Source organism: Pipistrellus kuhlii, unplaced genomic scaffold (genome assembly GCF_014108245.1).
Source record: "Pipistrellus kuhlii isolate mPipKuh1 unplaced genomic scaffold, mPipKuh1.p scaffold_m20_p_16, whole genome shotgun sequence".
NCBI lineage: Eukaryota > Metazoa > Chordata > Mammalia > Chiroptera > Vespertilionidae > Pipistrellus > Pipistrellus kuhlii.
In genome coordinates this window covers 29,485,742-29,508,812 of record NW_023425471.1, presented here as the reverse complement: position 1 = coordinate 29,508,812, position 23,071 = coordinate 29,485,742, and the positions used below count along the sequence as shown (strand labels likewise).

Sequence of the window (23,071 nt, the reverse complement as noted above, 5' to 3'; positions counted from 1 at the left end):
ATTTTTAATCTTTTATTTTTTATTTTTGTTTTCATTATTTGCAACGTTTACTCAAGAAACTATTTTTTTCTTCTTTTTCCTCACTTGATTTTCTCTTTATAATTATTACATTGTATACATAATCAACATTATTACTACTACTATTTTACCTTTATCTTATTTTCTTTTGTTTATTTTTATTTTATTGTATTTTTTTATTTCAGGATTACTGTTCTACAGACTTTATCTTTTCTTCTCCAACACTTTATTTTATCTCAACCCTACCTTTATGCCTTCACTCTCTTTCCAACCTTTTCCTTTGGTACCCTGTTTAACCCACCCTTTCCTGCTCTAGATTTTCCCCATTCTTTCTGTCTACCCCCTCCTAAAATTTCACCCTACCTGTATATATCTAATTTCCAACCCCCTGCTCCAAGCCCATTCACACCTCCCTCGCCGCTGTCTTAAAAACAAAACAAAACAAAACAAAACAAAAAACAGTCTCTCTCTATCTCTTTGAAGTTGTATGCTGAATGTTAACTATACTGAAGTTGTATACTTTCTTTATAAGATTGATTTGCCTATTCTTTTTGATTGATTGTATGCTTTTGTTAGCTGGATTCTAGTCACCTTTATTGGTGGTTATTAATATTGCAAACACATTTCTATTCAGTGCCTTGTGTGTTGTACCTGGTTGTGTTGTATTTTGTGCCTTTAAATCAAAGCAGGAGAGAGAGAACTACACAACCAGACATCTTAAAAAGAGAGATCATGGGGAGACAAAGAAACCGCCCGCAAATGAAAGAAAAACAGGCATCACCAGAAAAGGAAGTAAACGAGATAGAGGCAAGCAACCTACCAGAGCAAGAATTCAGAGTAATGATCATAAGATGCCTAAAAAGAATGGAAGACAAATTTGACAATATGAGTAAGAACCAAAAGGAAATGAATAACAAAGAAGACATGAAAAATGACATTGCTACTGTAAAGAACTCAATAGAAAGCATCAAGAATAGACTAGAAGAGGCAGAGGACCACATCAGTGAGCTAGAAGACAAGATGGAAAAAAAATACCCAATTAGAACAGCTTCTGGAAAAAAAATTAAAAAGCGGGGGAAAAAAGTCTAAGGGAACTTTGGGACAATACAAAAAAAAAAAAAAAAAAATAGAATAATAGGGGTTCCAGAAGGAAAGGAAACTGAGGAAGACATGGAAAATGTATTTCAAGAAATAATGACAGAAAACTTTCCTGAGATAGAGAAGAAAAAACCCACACAAATCCACGATGCTTGCAGAGTCCCAAGGAAAATGAACCCCAGAAGACCGACCCCAAGGAACATTATAATTAAACTGGCAAACACCAACGACAAAAAAAGAATCTTAAAAGCAGCCAGACAGAGACAGAAAGTTACATAAAAAGGAACCCCCATCAGACTAGAAACTGATTTCTCCACAGAAACTCATCAGGCTAGAAGGGAATGGGATGAAATATACAAAGTCATGCAAAGGAAAGGTCTGAATCCAAGAATACTGTACCCAGCAAGGCTATCAATCAAAATTGAAGGTGAAATCAGGAGCTTCACAGACAAAAACAGACTAAGGGAATTTATCTCCACCAAACCAGCAATGCAAGAAATGCTAAAGGCTCTACTGTAAAATTAAAGAAATAGAAAGCAAAGAAGGAACACCAGGGTACAGAATAAAAATGGCGTCAAATAAGTACATATCAATAATAACTTTAAATGTAAATGGACTAAATGCTCCAATCAAAAGACATAGGGTAACGGATTGCATAAGAAAACAAGACCCATATATCTGTTGTCTACAAGAAACCCACTTCAGAAAAACAGATGCACACAGACTGAGGGTGGAGGGATGGAAAAAGGTTTTCCAGGCAAATGGGAATGAAAAAAAAGCTGGGGTAACAATACTTATATATGACAAATTAGACTTCAAAGTGAAGGACATAACAAGAGATAATGAAGGCCCCTTCATAATACTAAAGGGAGCAATGCAACAAGAAATAACCCTGGTAAATATATATGCACCCAATATGGGAGCACCCAAATACATAAAAAAAATCTGCTGGAGGACATTAAGGGACAGATTAATAGCAATACAATCATAGTAGGAGACTTTAATACCCCACTGTGAACCTTTAACAAATCATCTAAACAAAAACTCAGCAAAGAAATATCAATCCTAAAGGAATCGCTAGATCACATGGAATTAATCGACATCTTCAGAACATTCAATCCCAAAGACACAGAATATACATTCTTCTCAAGTGCACATGGGACATTCTATAAGATAGACCACATTTTGGGACATAGGCAAAATCTCTTCAAATTCAAGAAGTTAGAAATCATATCAAGCATCTTCTCAGATCATAGTGGCATAAAACTGGAAATTAACTACAATAAAAAAAAATCCAAAGAAATCAAACACATGGAGACTAAACAGCATGCTATTAAACAAGGACTGGGTTACCAGAGAAATCAAGGAAGAAATTAAAAACATCCTGGAAACAAATGACAATGAAAACACAACTATCCAAAATCTATGGGACACAGCAAAAGCGGTTTTGAGAGGGAAGTTCATATCCATACAAGCCTATTGCAAAAAACAAGAAAAATGGTAACAAATTATCTAACGCCACAACTCAAAGAGTTAGAAAAAGAGCAACAAGAAAAGCCCAGTGTAAGCAGAAGGAAGGAAATAACAAAAATCAGAGAGGAGATAAATGACACAGAGACCAAAGAAACAATACATAACATCAACAAAACCAAGAGCTGGTTCTTTGAAAGGATAAACAAGATAGATGAACCTCTAGCCAGGCTAACCAAGAAACAAAGGGAGAGGACCCAAATAAACAAAATCAGAACGAAAGAGGTGAAATAACAACAGATCCCTCAGAAATACAAAGGATTGTTACAAAATACTACGAACAACTCTATTCCAACAAACTGAACAACCTGGAGGAAATGGACATATTCCTAGAAAAATACAACCTTCCAAAACTCAATCAGGAAGAATCTAAAAATCTCAATACACCAGTGACGTGGGAAGAAATTGAAACAGTCATCAAAAACCTTCCAGCAAACAAAAGCCCAGGGCCAGATGGCTTCATGGGAGAGTTTTACCAAACATTCAAGGAAGAACTAAAACCTATCCTCCTCAGACTATTCCAAAAAACTCAAGAGAAAGGAACACTTCCAAACTCCTTCTATGAGGCCAACATCACCCTAATACCAAAACCAGATAAAGACAACTCAATGAAAGAGAATTACAGGCCAATATACCTCATGAACTTAAATGCCAAAATCCTCAACAAAATTCTAGCAAATCGACTCCAGCAGAACGTCACAAAGATCGTACACCATGACCAAATAGGATTTATTCCAGGAATGCAAGGATGGCACAATATCCGCAAATCAATAAACGTGATACATTACATAAACAAATTGAAAGATAAAAATCATATAGTCATATCAATTGATGTAGAAAAAGCATTTGATAAAATCCAACACCCTTTCCTGATAAAAACTCTCAACAAGGTGGGAATACAAGGCTCATACCTCAACATAATAAAAGTTATATATGATAAACCCACAGCCAACATTATACTCAATGGGCAAAACCTAAAATCATTCTAAGAGACAATTAGACAAGAAGAGGAAAGAAAAGGCATCCGAATTGGAAAAGAAGAAGTAAAGTTATCCTTATTTGCAGATGACATGATATTGTACATAAAAAAACCAAAAGACTCCATAAAAAACTAATAGACTTAATAAATGAATTTGGCAATGTAGCAGGATACAAAATTAACGCCAAGAAATCTATGGCATTTCTATACACCAATAGTGAACTTGCAGAAACAGAGACTAAAAAGGCAATCCCATTTACCATCGCACCAAAAAAATTAAGATACCTTGGAATAAATTTAACTAAGGAAGTAAAGGACCTATATGTGGAAAACTACACAACACTGAAAAAAGAGATAGAGGAAGATGTAAACAGATGGAAAAACATACCATGTTCATGGATTGGTAGAATTAACATCATCAAAATGTCCATACTTCCCAAAGCAATCTATAGGTTCAATGCACTCCCAATTAAAATACCAACGGCATATTTCACTGACATAGAAAAAACTCTTCAAAAAAGTTCATTTGGAACAACAAAAGACCCCGAATAGCCACAGCAATCCTGAGAAAGAAGAGTAAAGTAGAAGGGATCTCAATATCAGATTTCAAGCTGTATTACAGAGCCACTGTTCTCAAAACAGCCTGCAACTGGCACAAGAACAGACATATAGATCAATGGAATAGAATCGAGAACCCAGATATCAACCCAAATCACTATGCTCAATTCATATTTGACAAAGGAGGCACGAACATACAATGGAGTCAAGACAGTCTCTTCAATAAATGGTGTTAGGAAAATTGGACAGACACAGGCAAAAGAATGAAACTAGATCACCAACTTACACCATACACAAAAATAAACTCAAAATGGATACAGGACTTAAACAGAAGAGAGGAAACCATAAAAATACTAGAGGCATCCACAGGCAGCAAAATCTCAGACATATGCCAAAAGAACTTCTTCACTGATACTGCCCCTAGGGCAATGGAAGCTAAAGAGAAAATAAACAAATGGGACTACATCAAAATAAAAAGCTTTTGCACAGTAAAAGAAACCATCAACAACACAACAAGAAAGCCCACTATATGGGAGAACATATTTGCAAATGTTATCACTGATAAAGTTTTAATCTCCAATATCTACAGACAGCTTATACAACTAAATAAAAGGAAAATGAATGATCCAATTAAAAAATGGGCAATGGACCTAAATAGAATATTTCCAATAGAAGACAAAAGGATGGCCAAGAGGCACATGAAAAAAAGCTCAAAGTCACTAATTATCAGAGAGATGCAAATCAAAACAACAATGTGGTACCATTTCACACCTGTCAGAATGGCCAACATCTACATATCAACAAACCACAAGTGTTGGCGAAGGTTGTGGAGAAAAAGAAACCCTTGTGCACTGCTGGTAGGAATGTAGACTGCTGCAGCCACTGTGGAGAACAGTATGTAGCTTCCTCAAAAAACTGAAAATAGAATTCTCATTTGACCCAGTATTCCCACTTCTAGGAATATATCCCAAGAAGCTAGAAACACCAATCAGAAAGGATATATGCACCCCTATGTTCATAGCAACACAATTTACAATAGCTAGGATTTGGAAACAGCCTAGATGCCCATCAGCAGATGATTAGATCCAAAAACCTTGGTACATCTACACAATGGAATATTATGCCATAAAAAAGAAGAAATTCTCATCATTTGCAGCAACCTGGATGGAATTGGAGAACATCATGCTGAGTGAAATATGCCAGTCAATGAAAGAGAAATACCACATGACCTCACTCATTTTTGTATGATAAAGAACATTATAAATTGAAGAACCAAAAGATAGATATAGAGAAAGTAAAGCAACAAGCAGACTGTCAAATTACAGTGGGGAGGGGGGGAGATCTGGGGTAGATAAGAGATCAACTGAAGGACTTGTATACATGCATATAAGTATAAGCCATGGATACAAAACTCTGGGGAGGGAGGGCATGTATTGGGGGTGGGGGGGCAATGGTATATGTACAAAGATAATAATTTAATAAAAAAATTTAAAAAAAGAAAAACTCTACAGGCCAGAAGTGAATGGCATAAAGTACTCAAGGTAATGGAAACCAAGATTAGTATATCCAGCAAGGCTATCATTCAAAATAGATGGTGATATAAACAGCTTCCAGACAAAAAAGGCTAAAGGAGTTTATCACCATCAAGTCAGCATTAAAAATTTTGCTAAAGGGACTCTTATATTGAAAGAAATAGAGAGAGAAACCTAGGCATACAGAATTAAAATGGTGATAAATAAATGCCTCTTGATAATAATCTTAAATGTAGAATGATTAAATGCTCCAATCAAAAGACATAGGGTAGCTGAATGGATAAAAACATATAATCCAACTATATGCTATCTACAAGAGACCCACCTCAGAATAAGACACATAAAGGATGAGAGTGAAGGGATAGAAATAAATTTTCTAAGCAAATAGAAAATATAAAACAGCTGGGGTAGCAATGTACCTATCTGACAAAATAAACTTCAAAACAAAGGCCATCACAAGAGACAACAAAGGTCACTATATAATAATAGAAGGATTGACCCAACAAGAGGATATAACCCTATTAAATACACACACACACACACACACACACACACACACACACACACACAAATATATAAAACAACTTTTACAGGACTTTAAGGGAGAAATTGACAACAATACAATCACAGTAGGGGACTTTAAAACCCCACTGACTTTACTGGATAGATCTTCAAGACAAAAAATTAACAAGAAACAGTGACTCTAAAGGACACACTGGATCGGATGGACTTAATTGACATTTATAGAACATTTCATCCCAATACACATTCTTCCCAAGTGCACATGGATCATTCACAAAGATAGATCACATGTCAGGACACAAAACAAGTCTCTTCAACTTCAAGAAGATTCAAATCATATCAAGCATTTTCTCAGAAAACAGTGAAATGAAATGAGAAATCAACTACAGTAAAAATACCCATAAATACTCATACACATGGTGGCTAAGTAGCATGTTATTAAACAATAAATGCGTGCCAAGACCGGTTTGGCTCAATGGATAGAGCGTCGGCTTGGGGACTGAAAGGTCCCGGGTTCGATTCCGGTCAAGGGCATGTACCTTGGTTGCGGGCATATCCCCAGTGGGGGGTGTGCAAGAGGCAACTGATCGATGACTCTCTCTCATCGATGTTTCTAGCTCTCTATCTCTCGTCCTTCCTCTCTGTACAAAATCAATAAAATATATATTATAAAAAAAAAAAAAGATCCTCTCATCATTGATTTAAAAAAAAAACACAATAAATGCGTTACCAATGAGATCAAGAAATAAATTAAAAACTTTCTGGAAACAAATTAAAATGAACACACAACACCCATCATTTGGTCATGATGCCATAATGGCGACATGACAACAAGCCTTTTATGACACAGATAGTGCTCTATAAAAGTACAAGCTAATCAAGTAAACAATGAGAAACACAAATTTTAGCATGGCCTGTAATAATGTCAACTTAAATCCAGAAAATCCAAACACCTCCCTTGCACCCTAATTGCCAATCTTCCTTCCAAGTATTCTGGTTAAACTACTCACAGGTAAATTTATTCCTCCTCTCTTGAAAGGGCTGGATGGTTAGCAATGAAATGATCAAGTCCAAAAGGTAGAAAAATAAACTCAATGAACATATAAAAATATATAAACCAAGAAAAGTCATTTCATAACTTACTTATTGGTTGATGACTACACAAGAGCCCTGATTCTTTATTTATTTTCCTTAAAACACTCCCCTCCGGTTTTAAATGTATAAAAATGTATTCATCAATAATTCTTGGTCATATGCTAGGCAATATTTGAGAGAGAGAATTCTTACCTCTTTAGCTGATATTGATTTAAGTTCTTCTGGATCCAATACATCTATCCTGAGTTTCTCAAATTTTTTCCGAAATTCAGTATAGATTTGGTCATCCACTTTGGTGAGTTTCAGGAACTGTGGGTCAACTGATGAAATCAACTGCCAGACATTAAGACAACATACATATGCTAGTCTCAAATTTACTACACTTCTATTCCCCCTTCCTCAAAAAACTTATAGTTTTCGGGGCAGAAGAGTTCATTAGGAAGTATATAAACAGCTTAGGTTAGAGATGAAATCGTGAGATAGTTTTAAAGGGTCATAATACCTACAATACATTTCACCAATTCAAATACTTTTGGCTTTGGCACTGCCTGGCTATTGCCCTCTGTGATTCATCCATTCAGTCAACAAATATTAATTAAGTACTGACTATGGACCCAGCACCCTTTTCTTAGTTAGCAACAGAAATATGGGAAAAGAAGCTCAACTCCTCATTGTCAATACAAAATTCACTTCCACACCCCTTTTCTCGGTAGGTAAGATCTTACAGTAATAAAAATGATCTCCAAAACACAACTGTTTAAATTGTGACAATAGTGATTAGCAGAAAATCAAACAGTACATGTTCAATTCTGCTTAATAATGATGACAGACAGCTCACCTTGTAGTAGACTTCAGCATGCTGCATTGCTCTCATGGCCCATGCCATCTCAATATCAGGCTGCAAGGGAGAAAAAAATATCAGGTCAGGGACATTAAAAATGGCGTCAGGGTAAGTAGATGCTGTACGAACATGCTCCCAGGGCCAAATGGAAATTACAACTAAAATACAGAAAAATTTCCTGAATAATCACTATAAGATTCACTAGTGAGAACCTTGATAACCAAAGATGGAAAGTAGAGACCGCATAAAGACTGAGAGGAGGGGCAGAGGCACAAAAGGATTGGCCAGGCTTCCACAGACAGCAACTAAAGCTCCGGAGAGAGAGAATCCAAGATGGTGGCATAGGTAAACATCTAAACTGCTGCCTCACACAACAACATCAAAACTACAACTAAAAGGGGGTGGAGGGGTGATGGCATATGTAGGGAGGGGTTTGGGATGGGATTGGGGGGATGAGGACAATTATGTGATACCATAATCAATAAAAAAAAATGGGGGGGAAAAAAAACAACTAAAAGACAAAACAGACATCAATCAGAAAGGATTTATGCACCCATAGGTTCATAGCAGCACAATTTACCATAGCTAAGATTTGGAAACAGACTAGGTGCCCATCAGCAGATGATTAGATTAGAAAACTATCATACATCTACACAATGGAATACTACGCTGCCATAAAAAAAGAAGGAATTCTTACCATTTGCAGTAACCTGGATGGACCTGGAGAACATTATGTTAAGTGAAATAAGCCAGGCAATGAAAGAAAAATACCACAAGATCCCATTCATTTATGGAAAGTAACGAACATTATAACCTGATAAATAAAAAGTTAGATACAGAGGCAGTAAAGCCCTGAACAGACTGTTAAATTACAGAAGGAAAGCTGGGGAGTGTTGGGGAGGGAGAGAAATAGATAGATAAACCAATGACTTATATGCATGCATATTAACACACCTATGGACATAAGACACTGGAGGTGGGGGGTGGGATGAAGGCATGTGATAGGGAGTAGGGGAGGCTGGGAAGGTCAATGGGAGGAAAATAGGAGATATATCGAATATATACTACTATATGTAATTTTAAAAATAAAAAAATGGGGAAAAAGCAAACATACTAAGAACAAAAGATAGATAGATAAGATAGATAGATAGATAGATAAAAATACAAATAAATAAAAGACATATTTCCAGGTGTGGGGTATGGGTGGCGGTGGGCAAAGAGGGAGAAATGTGGGACATCTGTAATAGTGTCAACAATAAAAAGTAAAATAAATAAAACAACAAAAAATAACAAAAAAAGAAACAGTCCTCATATGAAAGAAAATAAGGCATCACAAGAAAAGTACCTAAATGGAATCTTTTTGAAAGAAGACAGAAGGAAGGCCAAGAGACATATGAAAACACCCTCAAAGTAACTGTTTGAGAGATGCAAATCGAAACAACAATGTGGTACCATCTCACACCTGTCAGAATGGCTATCAACCAATCAACATACGACAAGTGCTGATGAGGATGCAGAGAAAAAGGAACTCTCATGCACTGCTGGTGGGAATGCAGACTGGTGCAGCCACTGTGGAGAACAGTATGGAGTTTCCTCAAAATATTAAAAATGGAACTCCCATTTGACCCAGTAATCCAACTTCTAGAAACATATCCCAACAAACTAGAAACACGAATCAGAAAGGATATATACACCCCTATGTTCATAGCAGCACAATTCACCATAGCTAAGATTTGGAAACAGCCTAAATGCCCACCAGCAGATGAGTGGATTAAAAAACTGTGGTAGAGACAAAACTGATTTGGCTCAGTGGATAGAGCGTCGGCCTGCAGACTGAAAGGCCCAGGGTTTGATTCCAGTCAAGGGCATGTACCTTGGTTGTGGGCACATCCCCAATGGAGGGTGTGCAGGAGGCAGCTGATCAATGTTTCTGTCTCATCGATGTTTCTAACTCTGTCCCTCTCCCTTCCTCTGTAAAATATCATTAAAATATAATTTTTTTAAAAAAAAATGTGGTACATCTACACAATGCAATACTACGCTGCGGTAAAAAAGGAGTTCCTACCATTTGCAACAACATGGATGGAGATGGAGAGCATTATGCTAAGTGAAATAAGCCAGGCACAGAAAGATAAACATCACATAATCTCACTCATTTCTGCAATTTAATGAACGGTATAGACTGATGAACAAGAACAGACCCAGAGACTGAGTAAAGTCGACCAGAACCTCAACCCTCGGGAAGGAGGGGGTCGGTGGGAGGAAGCGGGAGAGATCAACCAAGGGACCTGTGTGCATACATATGAGCCTAATCAATGGACACAGATAATAGGGGGGTGGAGTATGCGTGGAAGGTAGAAGGTAATGGGAGGATAAGGACACATATGTAAAATAATAATAATAATAATAATGAAATAAAAAAGAAAATGTGAGGTAACCGAAACCCCAAGAACACCTTAGAACGTCTTTCCTGCCATGCTAGTAGTCATCAGCTGTAAGGTAATATCTGGAGCAAATGGGAAAGTATTTTGGGAAAGTCTCCCTTCATGAGTGGGAGACCTTACGTGGGCGGATCCCGCGGCCCAATGTAGTCAATGATTATTCCAAACAACTTGGTCATCCAGGAGGACCATGGGTGGGGCAAGGAAGTATAATTACAAAGGGGTCACCACCCAGCTTCCCTTGACACAAAGTCAAACCACTGCTCCTTTGTGTGTAAAATTAAAGAGAGTTTTCTGGCTTGTGTGGACACCAAAGGAAGGGCCTATCACTACTTCCTCCTGGGAGAGGTGCAGAAAATGTAACTAAGACCTTGTCTATACAAAAAGAAATTGACAGCCAGTTTGAAATGGAATTGCCATGGCCTAGAGTAGGTGTGTCGAACTCAATCAGAGAAGGGGCCAAAATCTAAAATCCAGCCTAAATCGCGGGCCGAATGGTTTACTGAACAGTCATAAACTGTCATTGTGATGGAAACGCAGCGGAGTGCAGTGATGACATTGCAAGGCCTGGCGGGACGGATTTGGCCCGAGGGCCTTGTGTTTGACACATGTGGCCTAGAGCAAAGAATATCCTTACATGATATCATTCTACAATGTCATTATAAATTTCCCCAGATTTGTGTTACCCTCATTTGTTACACTTGGGAATCAATAAAAAAAAATCATCCTTTTGGTGCTTGGAGACAAAATATCTCCTGATATTTTAGAATTACAACAGCATAATGTACAATTATCCCCCCCAAAAAAACTTAAAAAGCAATTATTTGAAGGTCTAACAGCAATTTAAAAAGGACATGAGCTGAAACGGTTTGGTTTTGTGGATAGAGCGTCGGCCGGTAGACTGAAAGGTCCCAGGTTCAATTCCGGTCAAGGGCATGTACAATGGTTGCGGGCACATCCCCAGTGAAGGGTTTGCAGGAGGCACCTGGTTGATGTTTCTCTCTCATCAATGTTTCTAAGCTCTCTATCCTCCCTTCTCTGTAAACAAAAAAACAAAAAGAATAAAATATACTTTTTTTAAAAGGACATGAAAGGATTTAATCCTTTGTACTATGTAGAGGGTCCCCTGGGAAGGCACCTGAGCATTCTATATTGGCCTCTCTTGCCCTTTTGGCCAAGAGGGACCCGCTTCTCACGGTCCAGTTCCCCACAGCTGTTGCCTGAGATTTCAGTTCATGCCGAGGTTGAAGCATCATAGGAGCTGGTCTATGGATCTATTTCTAGCCCAGTGGGGTGGGCTGGCCCGCCCAGGAGAAGAAACCTGGGTTCCCCAAGATATGAGATCAGTGTTGGGGCCTCGCCATTAGGCGAGGGGATCCCAAGGAATGTGCTGGGCGTGGAGGCCACGGGGGCGTAGGCTACCAAAGAGACAGAAGTGAACCTCACATCACCCTGCTTAGCACCAGAGGATGGCTGGTTAGCCAGAGATGGGTAAGATTCCTTAGGGAAGGAACAATCTAAGACAGGCACAGTTGCAGAGGGGCCAGCAGGAGAGAACTTGGGGGTCAACAGAGATGGGACACAGACCCTCCACCTCTCCCCCCAACTTTGCAGGGGCCTGATTTTTCACTCATTCTGAGGGAGGTCTCCTGCCCCCATGGCTGCTTCGCTCCCCATGCCCAGGTCAAATCGGGACCCAGGTAATACACAGAGACTTGGCTGACAGCAGCTGCCTCTCACGAGATGCAACAAGACTTGTTTGAGAGGTCTTGTACCCATGGTGTGGGGAAGTGGGTTTTTTATAGCCAAATACAGCCTAGTACCAGGAATGCTCAGGGCCTACTCAAGAAGGCAAATAATCCTTTCCACTAATATACACAGGGTAAAATAAGATTGTTGTTAGAGTGTTGAGATTGACAGTAGAATAGTCAAGTTTTCAGAGTAATTTAAATTTGCTAATTGAAATAAGCGAATATTCTACAAAAATTAATTGTACAGTACAAAAAGCTATTCCTAAAGTATTAACAAAAATTTTTATTGGCAGTTCATCTCATGGTAAAATTGCATAACATGTAATGAACCTAAAGCAGTCATATTTTAGTGCAAAAAAACCCATAAAATTTAAAAGCTATCAAGACTACATTATAAAATTTCCAAAAGCCTCCTAATATCTAAACAAAAAAGAGGGGATAGTAGAGGAATATCATGTAAGGAAAAATATCCTGTAAGTAAATTACATCTAGAAAATTTGTACTTTAGAAACTAAACTTTCATTTGTAATGCTAACAGCAAGACACCCATGAAAAACACACATGGTGTCAAAGCAAGCCAGAGGAAAATCATTTGGGCAAAAAATGAAAAAGGATCCCAAGTCAAATTTATAAAAAATATTCCTTTACTAACTTCTAGTTGAGAATATGTTTGTATATTTTCAGAAAAGAACTCCAAGACCATGTGGATTCCTGCAACAGAGAGGAATTGGCAGGAGTGCCCCAGCCATAAAGACAGAAGAGAATCAGTCCAGAGATGAAAGACGCTGATAACGTCTTGCCATACTAGCAGACAGCAGCTGTGTGTCGCTGAAGGATGCCAAGGACCAAACGAGAGATGGTTGGACCTGCATCACCACCATAAACGACTGGATATAGAATTAAAAACTACTGTTATAAGGTTTTTCAAGAATTTCCTAGAAAAGGCCAATAAATTTAGCGAGACCCTCGAAGACATGAAAAAGGATCAACTAGAAATTAAACATACTGACTGAAATAAAAAATATTATACAGAGACCCAACAACAGACTAGAGCATCGCAAGAATCAAGTCAAAGTTTTGAAATACAAAGAAGCAATAAACACTCAACTATTGTAGAAAAGCAAAAAGAAAAATGAATCCAGAAAGTTGAAGATAGTGTAAGAAGCCTCTGGGTTCAAGTGTATCAACATCAGAATTATGGGGATGCCAGAAGAGAGAGAGCAAGATACTGAAAACCTATTTTGAAGAAATAATGACAGAAAACTTCCCCCACCCGGTGAAAGAAATAGACTTACAGGTCCATGAAGCACATAGAACCCCAAACAAAAGGAATCCAAAGAAAACCACACCAAGACACATCATAATTAAAATGCCAAGAACAAAAGACAAAGAATATTAAAAGCAGCAAGAGAAAAACAGTTAACCCATACGACTATAAGCTGATTTCTCAACAGAAACTGCAGGCCAGACGAGAGTGGCAAGAAATATTCAAAGTGATGAATAGCAAGAACCTACAACCAAGATTACTGTATCCAGCAAAGTTATTATTCAGAATGGAAGGTCAGGTAAAGAGCTTCACAGATAAGAAAAAGCTAAAGGAGTTCATCACCACCAAACCAATATTATATGAAATGCTGAAAGGTATTCTTTAAGAAAAGGAAAAAGAAAAAAGTAAAGGTACACCAAAACCAGTTTGGCTCAGTGGATAGAGCATCCGCCTGAGGACTGAAAGGTCCCAGGTTTGATTCCGGTCAAGGGCATGTACCTTGGTTGTGGGCACATCCCCAGTATGGGGTGTGCAAGAGGCAGCTGATCGATGTTTCTCTCACATCGATGTTTCTAACTCTTTATCCTTCTCCCTTCTTCTGTAAAAAAATCAATAAAACAAAGTATTTTTTTTAAGTAAAGATAAAATTATAAACAACAAATACATATCTATCAACAAGTGAACCTAAAAATCAAGTGAATTAAAAATCTGAGGAACAGAATGGACTGGTGAATATAATAGAATCAGGGGCATAGAAAGGGAGTGGAGTGATAATTCTCAGGGGGAAAGGGGAATGGGGTGTGCAGGAAGAGACTGGACAAAAATTGTCTTCAACCTATGGATGAGGACAGTGGGGGGAGGTAAGGGCAGAGGGTGGGGTGGGAACCGGGTGAAGGGGAGTTATGAGAGGTTAAAGGAGAAACAATTCTAATGATCTGAACAATAAAGATTTATTAAACTTAAAAAAAAAAAAGTGTAGCCATAAAAAACCTAAAAAAAATTTAAAAAACACAAAACTGGAGCCCACTGTATGGGAAAATAAATTCGGTACTGATAAATCTGATAAAGGGTTAATATCCAAAATATATAAGGAATTCATAAAAGTTAACAGAAGACAAATAATCCAATTAAAACAGATCGGCAAAGGACCTAAATAGATACTTCTCCAAAGAGGACATAGATGGCCAAAAGACATATGAAAAAATGCCCAAATTCACTGATAAACTGAGAGGCACAAATTAAAAGGACAATGAAGTAGCTGTCAGAATGGCTACCATCAACAAATCAACAAATTACAAGTGCTGGCGAGGATGTGGAGATTAGGGAACCCTATTACCCTGCTGGTGGGAGGGTAACCATTATAGAAAACAGTATGGTGTTTACTCAAAAAATTAAATGTGGATCTGCCATTTGACCCAGTAATCCCACTTCTAGGAATATATCCTAAGAAACCCAAAACAGCCGAAACCGGTTTGGCTCAATGGATAAAGCGTCGGATTGGGGACTGAAGGGTCCCAGGTTCGATTCCGGTCAAGGGCATGTACCTTGGCTGCGGGCATATCCCCAGTGGGGGGTGTGCAAGAGGCAGCTGATCGATGACTCTCTCATCGATGTTTCTAACTCTCTATCTCTCTCCCTTCCTCTCTGTACAAAATCAATAAAAATATATATATTAAAAAAAAAAGAAAAAGAAACCCGAAACACTGAATCAGAAAGAATGTATGCACAGCCTATGTTCACAGTAGCACAATTTACAATAGCTAAGATTTGGAAACAGCCTAAGGGCCCATAGTAAATGAGTGGATAAAAACCTGTGGTACATCTGTACCGTGGAATACTATGCAGCAAAAAAAAAAAAAAAAAAGAAAAGAAAAGAAAAGAGAAAAAAAAGGGAGGACCTTGCCCCAGCTGGTTTGGCTCAGTGGATAGAGTGTCAGCCTGCAGACTGAAGGATTCTGGGTTTGATTACAGTCAAGGGCACATGCCCAGATTACAGGCTCCATCCCCAATAGGAGGTGTATAGGAGGCAGCTAATCAATGATTCTCTCCCTCCTCTCCCTTCCTCTTTGAAATTAATAAAAAATATGTTTTAGCTGAAACTGGTTTGGCTCAGAGGATAGAGCGTTGGCTGCGGACTGAAAGGTCCCAGGTTCTATTCCGCTCAAGGGCATGTACCTTGGTTGCAGGCACATCCCCAGTAGGGGGTGTGCAGGAAGCAGCTGATGGATGTTTCTCTCTCATCAATGTTTCTAACTTTCTTTTTTTTTTTTTTTAATATATTTTATTGATTTTTTACAGAGAGGAAGGGAGAGAGATAGAGAGCTAGAAATGTCGATGAGAGAGAAACATCGATTAGCTGCCTCTTGCACACCCCCTACTGGGGATGTGCCCGCAACCAATGTACATGCCCTTGACCGGAATCAAACCTGGGACCTTTCAGTCCTCAGACCGACGCTCTATCCACTGAGCCAAACCAGTTTCGGCTGTTTCTAACTTTCTATCCCTCTCCCTTCCTTTCTGTAAAAAATCAATATATATATATATATATATATATATATATATATATATATATATATATATAATAAACTAGAAAACAGTCACAAGGGAGATGCTACTTTTTTTTTTTTTAATTTTAATTTTATTTTAGGGAGATGCTACTTTTGAAAAAAAAAAAAAAAAGAGACTCTCTTACCCTTTGAGACAGCATGGAGGGACCTGGAGAGAACCATGCTATGTGAAATAAATCAGTCAGAGAAAGACCAGTATCATATGATCACACTCATATGTGAAATCTAAGTAACAAAATAAACTGATGAAGGGAGTGGATCCAGAGACATGGAAGCATGGAACAGAATGTGGAATCTCAGAGGGAAAGCGGGAAGGATGTATGGATGGGAAGTAATCAACCAAGGACCTTGTATACATATATGCATGGCCCATGAACACAGACAAAGGGGCCCTGAGGGCCTGGGCAAGGGTGTGTGTGTGCGCGCACTACAAGGAGTCAATGTGGGGGGGGAAAGGGGGACATATGTAATACTTTCAACAATAAAGAATTATTTTTTAAAAATAAAAATAAATAAAGCTACCCATGCCTGGACACCCCTTGGAATGTCAAAAAAATAAAAAAAAATAAAAAATGCCAGGTAAGAAATCTCCCAATCCTGCCACTAGAGAACAAATTAAGGAAGCCTATGTATGCTCAGGAGAGCTACCAAACCTGGTGTTACTGTTAAAGGATAAAACCTAGACTAATGGGTTTGGGCAATAAAATAATTCTTCTGTTCTTATGACAAACAAAAAATTACCTACAGTCTAATAAATAGAATGAGACAGGGACTAACTTTTCCTGGAAGCTAATGAAAGTGTTAGAAACTAAATAAAACAGTAATAATATTCTCAAGACTGAGTTAGGCCCTGTTTAGAGCGTTGTCTCCCATTGCCAAGGTTGTGGCTTAGATCTCTAGTTAGGGCATATGTAAAAATCAACCAATGAATGCCAAAATAAGTGAAACAACAAATAGGGTGCTGTCTAAAGACATCAGTAAATTAAAAACATTTTTAAAAGACTGTGTTAAAAAAATCAATAAAAAAAAAATATATATATATACAAAACTCTGGGGAGGGAGGGGATGTGTGGAAGGGGGGAGGGAGGCAAAAAAAAATCAATAAAAAATATATATATATACAAAACTCTGGGGAGGGAGGGGATGTGTGGGAGGGAGGGAGGGGGGCAAAAAAATCAATAAAAAAAATATATAAAAGACTGTGTTAAATCATTGCAAAACTGAAATAATAAACACACATAGACAACTGAACTCTTGAAACAACAAAATAAAATAATGGAAGTGAAATTACTCTTCACTTTTAAGAGTGTGGCATTTCATAATCATCACTTGTTTAACTGATTGCCAATTTCCCACCCTAGAACACTTAGAAATGAAACAGTATCACGAAGCAGGTTAATTTATAAATACCCCTTACCAAGCACCCACCACCTGTTCCATTAGAATCTCCCACTCAAATTGGAGGGATATATTTCACTGACCCCAGAAGCCCTTTGCAGTTTTACCTCTAGGCCCTTTGCCTGACTGCTAATTCATGTCCTTTGTCCACCTATATTTTGAGGATCCAATTTGAGATCCACTATCACAGTGAAGTCTTCAGCTACTGTCTAGGTTCTTTGTGCTTATTCTTAAATTAAACTGTTTTGTATCTTATGCCCTGATTCGCTCATCTAGCTTAGATCACATTCTTACTTGAGTGTTACTACTGTTCTTATACCCTTGCGTTTTGTATCTCAAATACATTATGGGCCCTAGCCAATTTGTCTCAGTCCACCTGTGGACTGAAGGGTCTCAGATTTGATTCCAGTCAAGGGCACATACCTCAGTTGCAGACTTGATCCCTGGCCCTGGGATGCATGTGGGAGGCAACCAATGGATGTGTCTCTCGTATACCGTGTTTCCCCGAAAATAAGACATCCTCAGAAAATAAGACCTAGCGCAACTTTGGGAGAAAAAATTAATATAAGACATTGTCTTATTTTCGGGGAAACAGGGTAGCTGTTTCTCTCTGTATCTCCCTCCTTTCCACTCTTGGATGAGGATTAACAACAAAACAAAAATATCCTTGGGTGAGGATTAACAAGAACACCAAAACAAAATAAAACAAAACCTCAAATACATCATGTGCTTCCTCCTTAAGAATCTAGACACACACCGAAACCGGTTTGGCTCAAGGGATAGAGCGTTGTGGCTTGGGGACTGAAAGGTCCCGGGTTCGATTCCGGTCAAGGGCATGTACCTTGGTTGCGGGCATATCCCCAGTAGGAGGTGTGCAAGAGGCAGTTGATCGATGACTCTCTCTCATCGATGTTTCTAACTCTCTATCTCTCTCCCTTCCTCTCTGTACAAAATCAATAAAATATATTTTTTAAAAAAAGAATCTAGACACACCATAAGCCAGTGCAACTTTACTGCACAGTGGAATCACTAGAGGGCCTTTAAAAATATGGATAGCAGGCTCTCAGTCCCAGGTATTCTGATTTAATTGAAATGGACTGTGCTCTGGCCATCAGGATATTTAAATGCTTCACGCGGGATTCTAATGTGCAGCAAAGTTTGGGAACTACTTCCATTGGTATTAGTCCTGCGTTCTGCGTTTGTGGATCAAACACATAAGAATGAGCTGAAAGGCCCCCGCGTGGACTAGCTGGGCGATGTTGTAGCACTGGTCTACATAAGATTTCAGGGCAGGGGGTTACAATTTCGTGGCAGGCCCTGCAGACATCACAGACTAGGTGAATTGGAGCCGTGTGTGTGTCATACTCACGTCGTTGCCGTAAGACTCGGCTGGGAGAGAAAGAGCATGTGCCACGGATACCAGTTCCCCGGAAACCTGAGAATAAAAAAAGGAGGAGGAGAGGGAGAGTTCAACGCTAGAGTCAGCTCGACTTCCCCATTCACCCGACCCCAGAGCAGTGCCTCACCGGCTCTTCAGTTTCACCAGTGGCCTCCATGTTGCAGCAAACAAAGCGCCGATCCACTTCCCGGAAATGACTTTACGTGAGCTCTTTGCGTCGTCTGCCGGAAGGGAGGGCGGGGCAAGAATGGCTTTCCTGCGCCTGCGCCTCCCGCACCCTCCTTCGCCGGGAGGGGCTAAACCCTGGCCCCTCCTCGGCTACCCCACGCAATCAAAAGTGCTGCATTGTTGCTAGGCTGGGCTGTTAGAGAGATCCGAGGCATTTAAATACTCGGTAAATCTATGATCATGGGCAAACCTGAGTTAAAATAATACAGGTTTCGCTAGCAGCGAATCGAATTCACAGTATTTGTAAATGCAGACACAAACACACACTGGCGCACAGCTGAATAAAGAGCATGGTAAGCTTGGTCAGTGTCAGTGTTTCAGTGGTAGAGCATCAACTTATGAATCAGCAAGTCAGGTTGGATTCCCAGTCAGGTCACTTGCCCAGATTGCAGACCAATCCCCTCTATCTCATCATTGATATTGATGTTTCTATCTCCCTCTCCCTTTCTGAAATATATATATATATATAAAATTTTTTAAGATTGTAGTAATATATGACTTGGAGGAGCAAAGGGGATTTCTGTGCTAAATATTAAGAAGTTAAGACTTCACCCTGCCCTACCTGGATTGGCTGGGTGGATAGAGTTTCTGCAGACTGAAGGGTCCCAGGTTCGATTCCCTAAGGGTACAAACCAGGTTGCGGAGTTGACCCCCAGTGGGGGTGTGCAGGAGGCAGCCAATCAATAATTCTCTCTCATCATTGATCTGTCTCTCTCTCTCTCTCTCTCTCTCTCTCTCTCTCTCTCTCTTCCTCTCTGGAATCAATAAAAAAAAATTGTATTTATTTTTTAAATATATATTTTATTGATTTTGTACAGAGAGGAAGGGAGAGAGATAGAGAGTTGGAAACATCGACGAGAGAGTCATCGATCAGTTGCCTCTTGCATACCCCCTACTAAGGATATGCCCGCAACCAAGGTACATGCCCTTGACCAGAAAAGAACCCGGGTCCCTTCAGTCCCCAAGCCGACGCTCTATCCATTGAGCCAAACCAGTCTTGGTGAAAAAAAAAAAAAAAATTTTTTTTTAAAGACTTCACCCTAAAAGCAATGGCAAGCTACTGAAGGTCTTTTAAATAGACAAACCTCACTATCAAACAAGTTCTAAGAAGATCACTGTGCATGACAAAATTGCAGAAGGCAAAATTGGAGGCAGAAAGACCAACTTAAAGGTACTGGGTAATGCAAACCTAAGCCAAGGTGCTGGCAGTTAAAGTGAATTTTGAGAATTAATAAGGGAAATGCAATCAATAGGACTTTTTGATTTATTGGATATGAAGGTATTAGGATTCCAGTATTACTTCCAGGTTTGAGAATAGAATTCAGGGATGAATGTCATTGAGCTAGAAAACACAACAGGGATGGTGAGTTTAGATTGAGAAGGTGTGTTTGAAGAATCTGGGACACTTACATAGAGTTGACTAGTCAGAGGGAAATCTGATCAGAGATTAAAATCTGACAGCTAATACTTCAGGTTTAATTCAGCTGTCTCAAGGAGACTGCCGAACTCTAAAGACACAAAGAGCCTTAGGCCAAGGACAGAACTATTTATGAAGGAAAAAAAGCAGGGGGGGGGGGGGAGGCTGCAAAAAGAGTTGTCACAGAAATGTCAGCAAAGAACCAAAGGAGAGTCTCACAGAAGCCAAAGAATAAGAGAACTTCCAAGAAGTGGTGAACAGTCTCTAATACTCTGGGTTGAGTACACTAAGTCCAGAAATATTAAGAGGTCATTGACAACATTAGCAAGAACAGTTTTGGGCCCTGGACAGTATGGTTCATTGGTTAGAGTGTCAGCCTGTGCTTGGAAAGGTCTCTGGTTAGATTCTAGGCCAAGGCTGGTATCTGGGTTACAGGTTTGATCCCCATCCTGGTGGAGCAAGAATGAGATATGTTTCATATCACATTTCTCTTCCCTCACCTCTTCCACTTTCTCTAAAACAAACTTAATGGAAAAAAATATCCTCACCGAAGAAACTAGTTTGGCTCAGTGGATAGAGTGTCAGCGTGTGGAATGAAGGGTCCCAGGTTTGATTCGGGTCAAGAGCATGTACCTTGGTTGCAGGCACATCCCTAATGGAGGGTGTGCAGGGGGCAGCTGATCAATTTTTCTCTCTCATCGATGTTTCTAATTCTCTGTTCCTTTCTCTTCCTCTCTGTAAAAAATCAATAAAATATATTTTTTTTTAAAAGAAAGAAAAAATATCCTCATATGAGGATTAACAAACAAACAAAAAATTAGTTTTGGTGGAACAGTGAGGACAGAAGTCAGATGACAGTAGTTTCAAAAGGAAGTGAGAGTTAAAGGACAGATGACAATGACCATAGAATGTTCTTGCAAAATAAAAAGAAACATGAGAGATGCAAATCAAAACAACAATGCGGTACCATCTCACACCTGTCAGAATGGCCAACATCAACAAATCAACAAATGACAAGTGTTGGCGAGGTTGTGGAGAAAAAGGAACCCTCGTGCACTGCTGGTGGGAATGCAGACTGGTGCAACCACTGTGGAGAACAGTATGGTTTCCTCAGAAAAACTGAAAATGGAACTCCCATTTGACCCAGTAATCCCACTCCTAGGATTGTATCCCAAGAAACTAGAAACACCAATCAGAGAGGATATATGCACCCCTATGTTCATAGCAGCATAATCTACAATAGCTAGGATTTGGAAACAGCCTAGGTGCCCGTCAGCAGATGATTGGATCAAAAAACCATGGTATATCTACACAATGGAATACTATGCTGCCATGAAAAAGAAGGAATTTTCATCATTTGCAGCAACCTGGATGGAATTGGAGAACATCATGCTGAGTGAAATAAGCCAGTCAATGAAAGAGAAACACCACATGACCTCACTCATTTATGGATAATAAAGAACATTATAAACTGATGAACCAAAAGATAGATATAGAGAAACCAAGATGGCAGCATAAGGTAGAAACCTGAATGCAGCCTACCACAAGAAATTTGAATTTAGAACTGAAAAACCGGGGAAACATCACCCTGATGCGCCGGATGGCTGGCTGAGAGGAGGCTCTCCCATCTGGGAAGGAGAGAGAAGGCACGCTGAACCTCAGGAACTGTGAAGGTGCGGTGAACTGTGCGCACGAAAAGGAGGCCACCAGACTTCGCTGCTGGCTTGCTTGCAGAGCACAGAGAGGGCGGGCGGAGTTTACTACTGGCTTACTCCGGGTGCACGGAGAGGGCAGACAGCTAATGCGTCACTGGCTTTCTTGTTCAGGAGAAAAATAGAACCACCTATTGCACTGATAGATGGCCCCAGACAGGGAGAGGCCAGACTGTCAGGCAGCGGGCAGAGATCTCTCAGAGGTATGTGAAGCCAGCGGCCATTACTGCTGAACTCAGAAACCAGGTCCTTGTAGGGAGGGGCTGAATAAAGCTTGTCTGCACCACCGGAGACTCCGCCCCATCCAAGCGGAGCACAGAAGCCCTTCCAGTGGCTAGCTTTCTCGTTTGTAGTGAATGGGACTCCCCTAGGGAGTGACAGACAGGAATCCAAAGCTTGTCTGCGCCTATACCAAAGAGGTGCGAGCGCCTGCAACCAATTGTGCGGGATTCAACAAAGCTTGTCTGTGCGCCCCCCAAGACTCCGCCCCATTCAAGTGGAATACAGAAACCCTCCTAGCTGAGACATTTCTGATCCTCATAGCCAATTGGCTTGGAGATCAACACTTCCCAGTGATACCAACAACAAGCAAGGCTTAACAACAAGACTGCACACACAGCCCACAAAGGGCTACTCCAAGACTGTCCACCTCAGGTACCTGGGAGGCTGACTCACTGAACCATATAGGACACCTTAGCACACAAAGCCACCCTACCAA

At 39.6% G+C, this 23,071-nt stretch overlaps 1 protein-coding gene across 1 annotated transcript in view; it reads right to left on the bottom strand.

The window, feature by feature from the left end:
- The window catches only part of LOC118720015 (protein PBDC1), a 29,809-nt gene extending 10,542 nt beyond the window's left edge, over positions 1 to 19,267 (bottom strand). The window contains exons 1-4 of the mRNA XM_036439938.2: positions 19,124 to 19,267; positions 18,967 to 19,032; positions 8,171 to 8,230; positions 7,525 to 7,665 (exon numbers count right to left, since the gene is read on the bottom strand). Coding sequence (XP_036295831.1) covers positions 7,525 to 7,665; positions 8,171 to 8,230; positions 18,967 to 19,032; positions 19,124 to 19,153 — 297 coding nt within the window. The 5' untranslated portion in view covers positions 19,154 to 19,267. The remainder of the gene's footprint in view (positions 1 to 7,524; positions 7,666 to 8,170; positions 8,231 to 18,966; positions 19,033 to 19,123) is intronic.
- Positions 19,268 to 23,071: the final 3,804 nt, after the last annotated feature.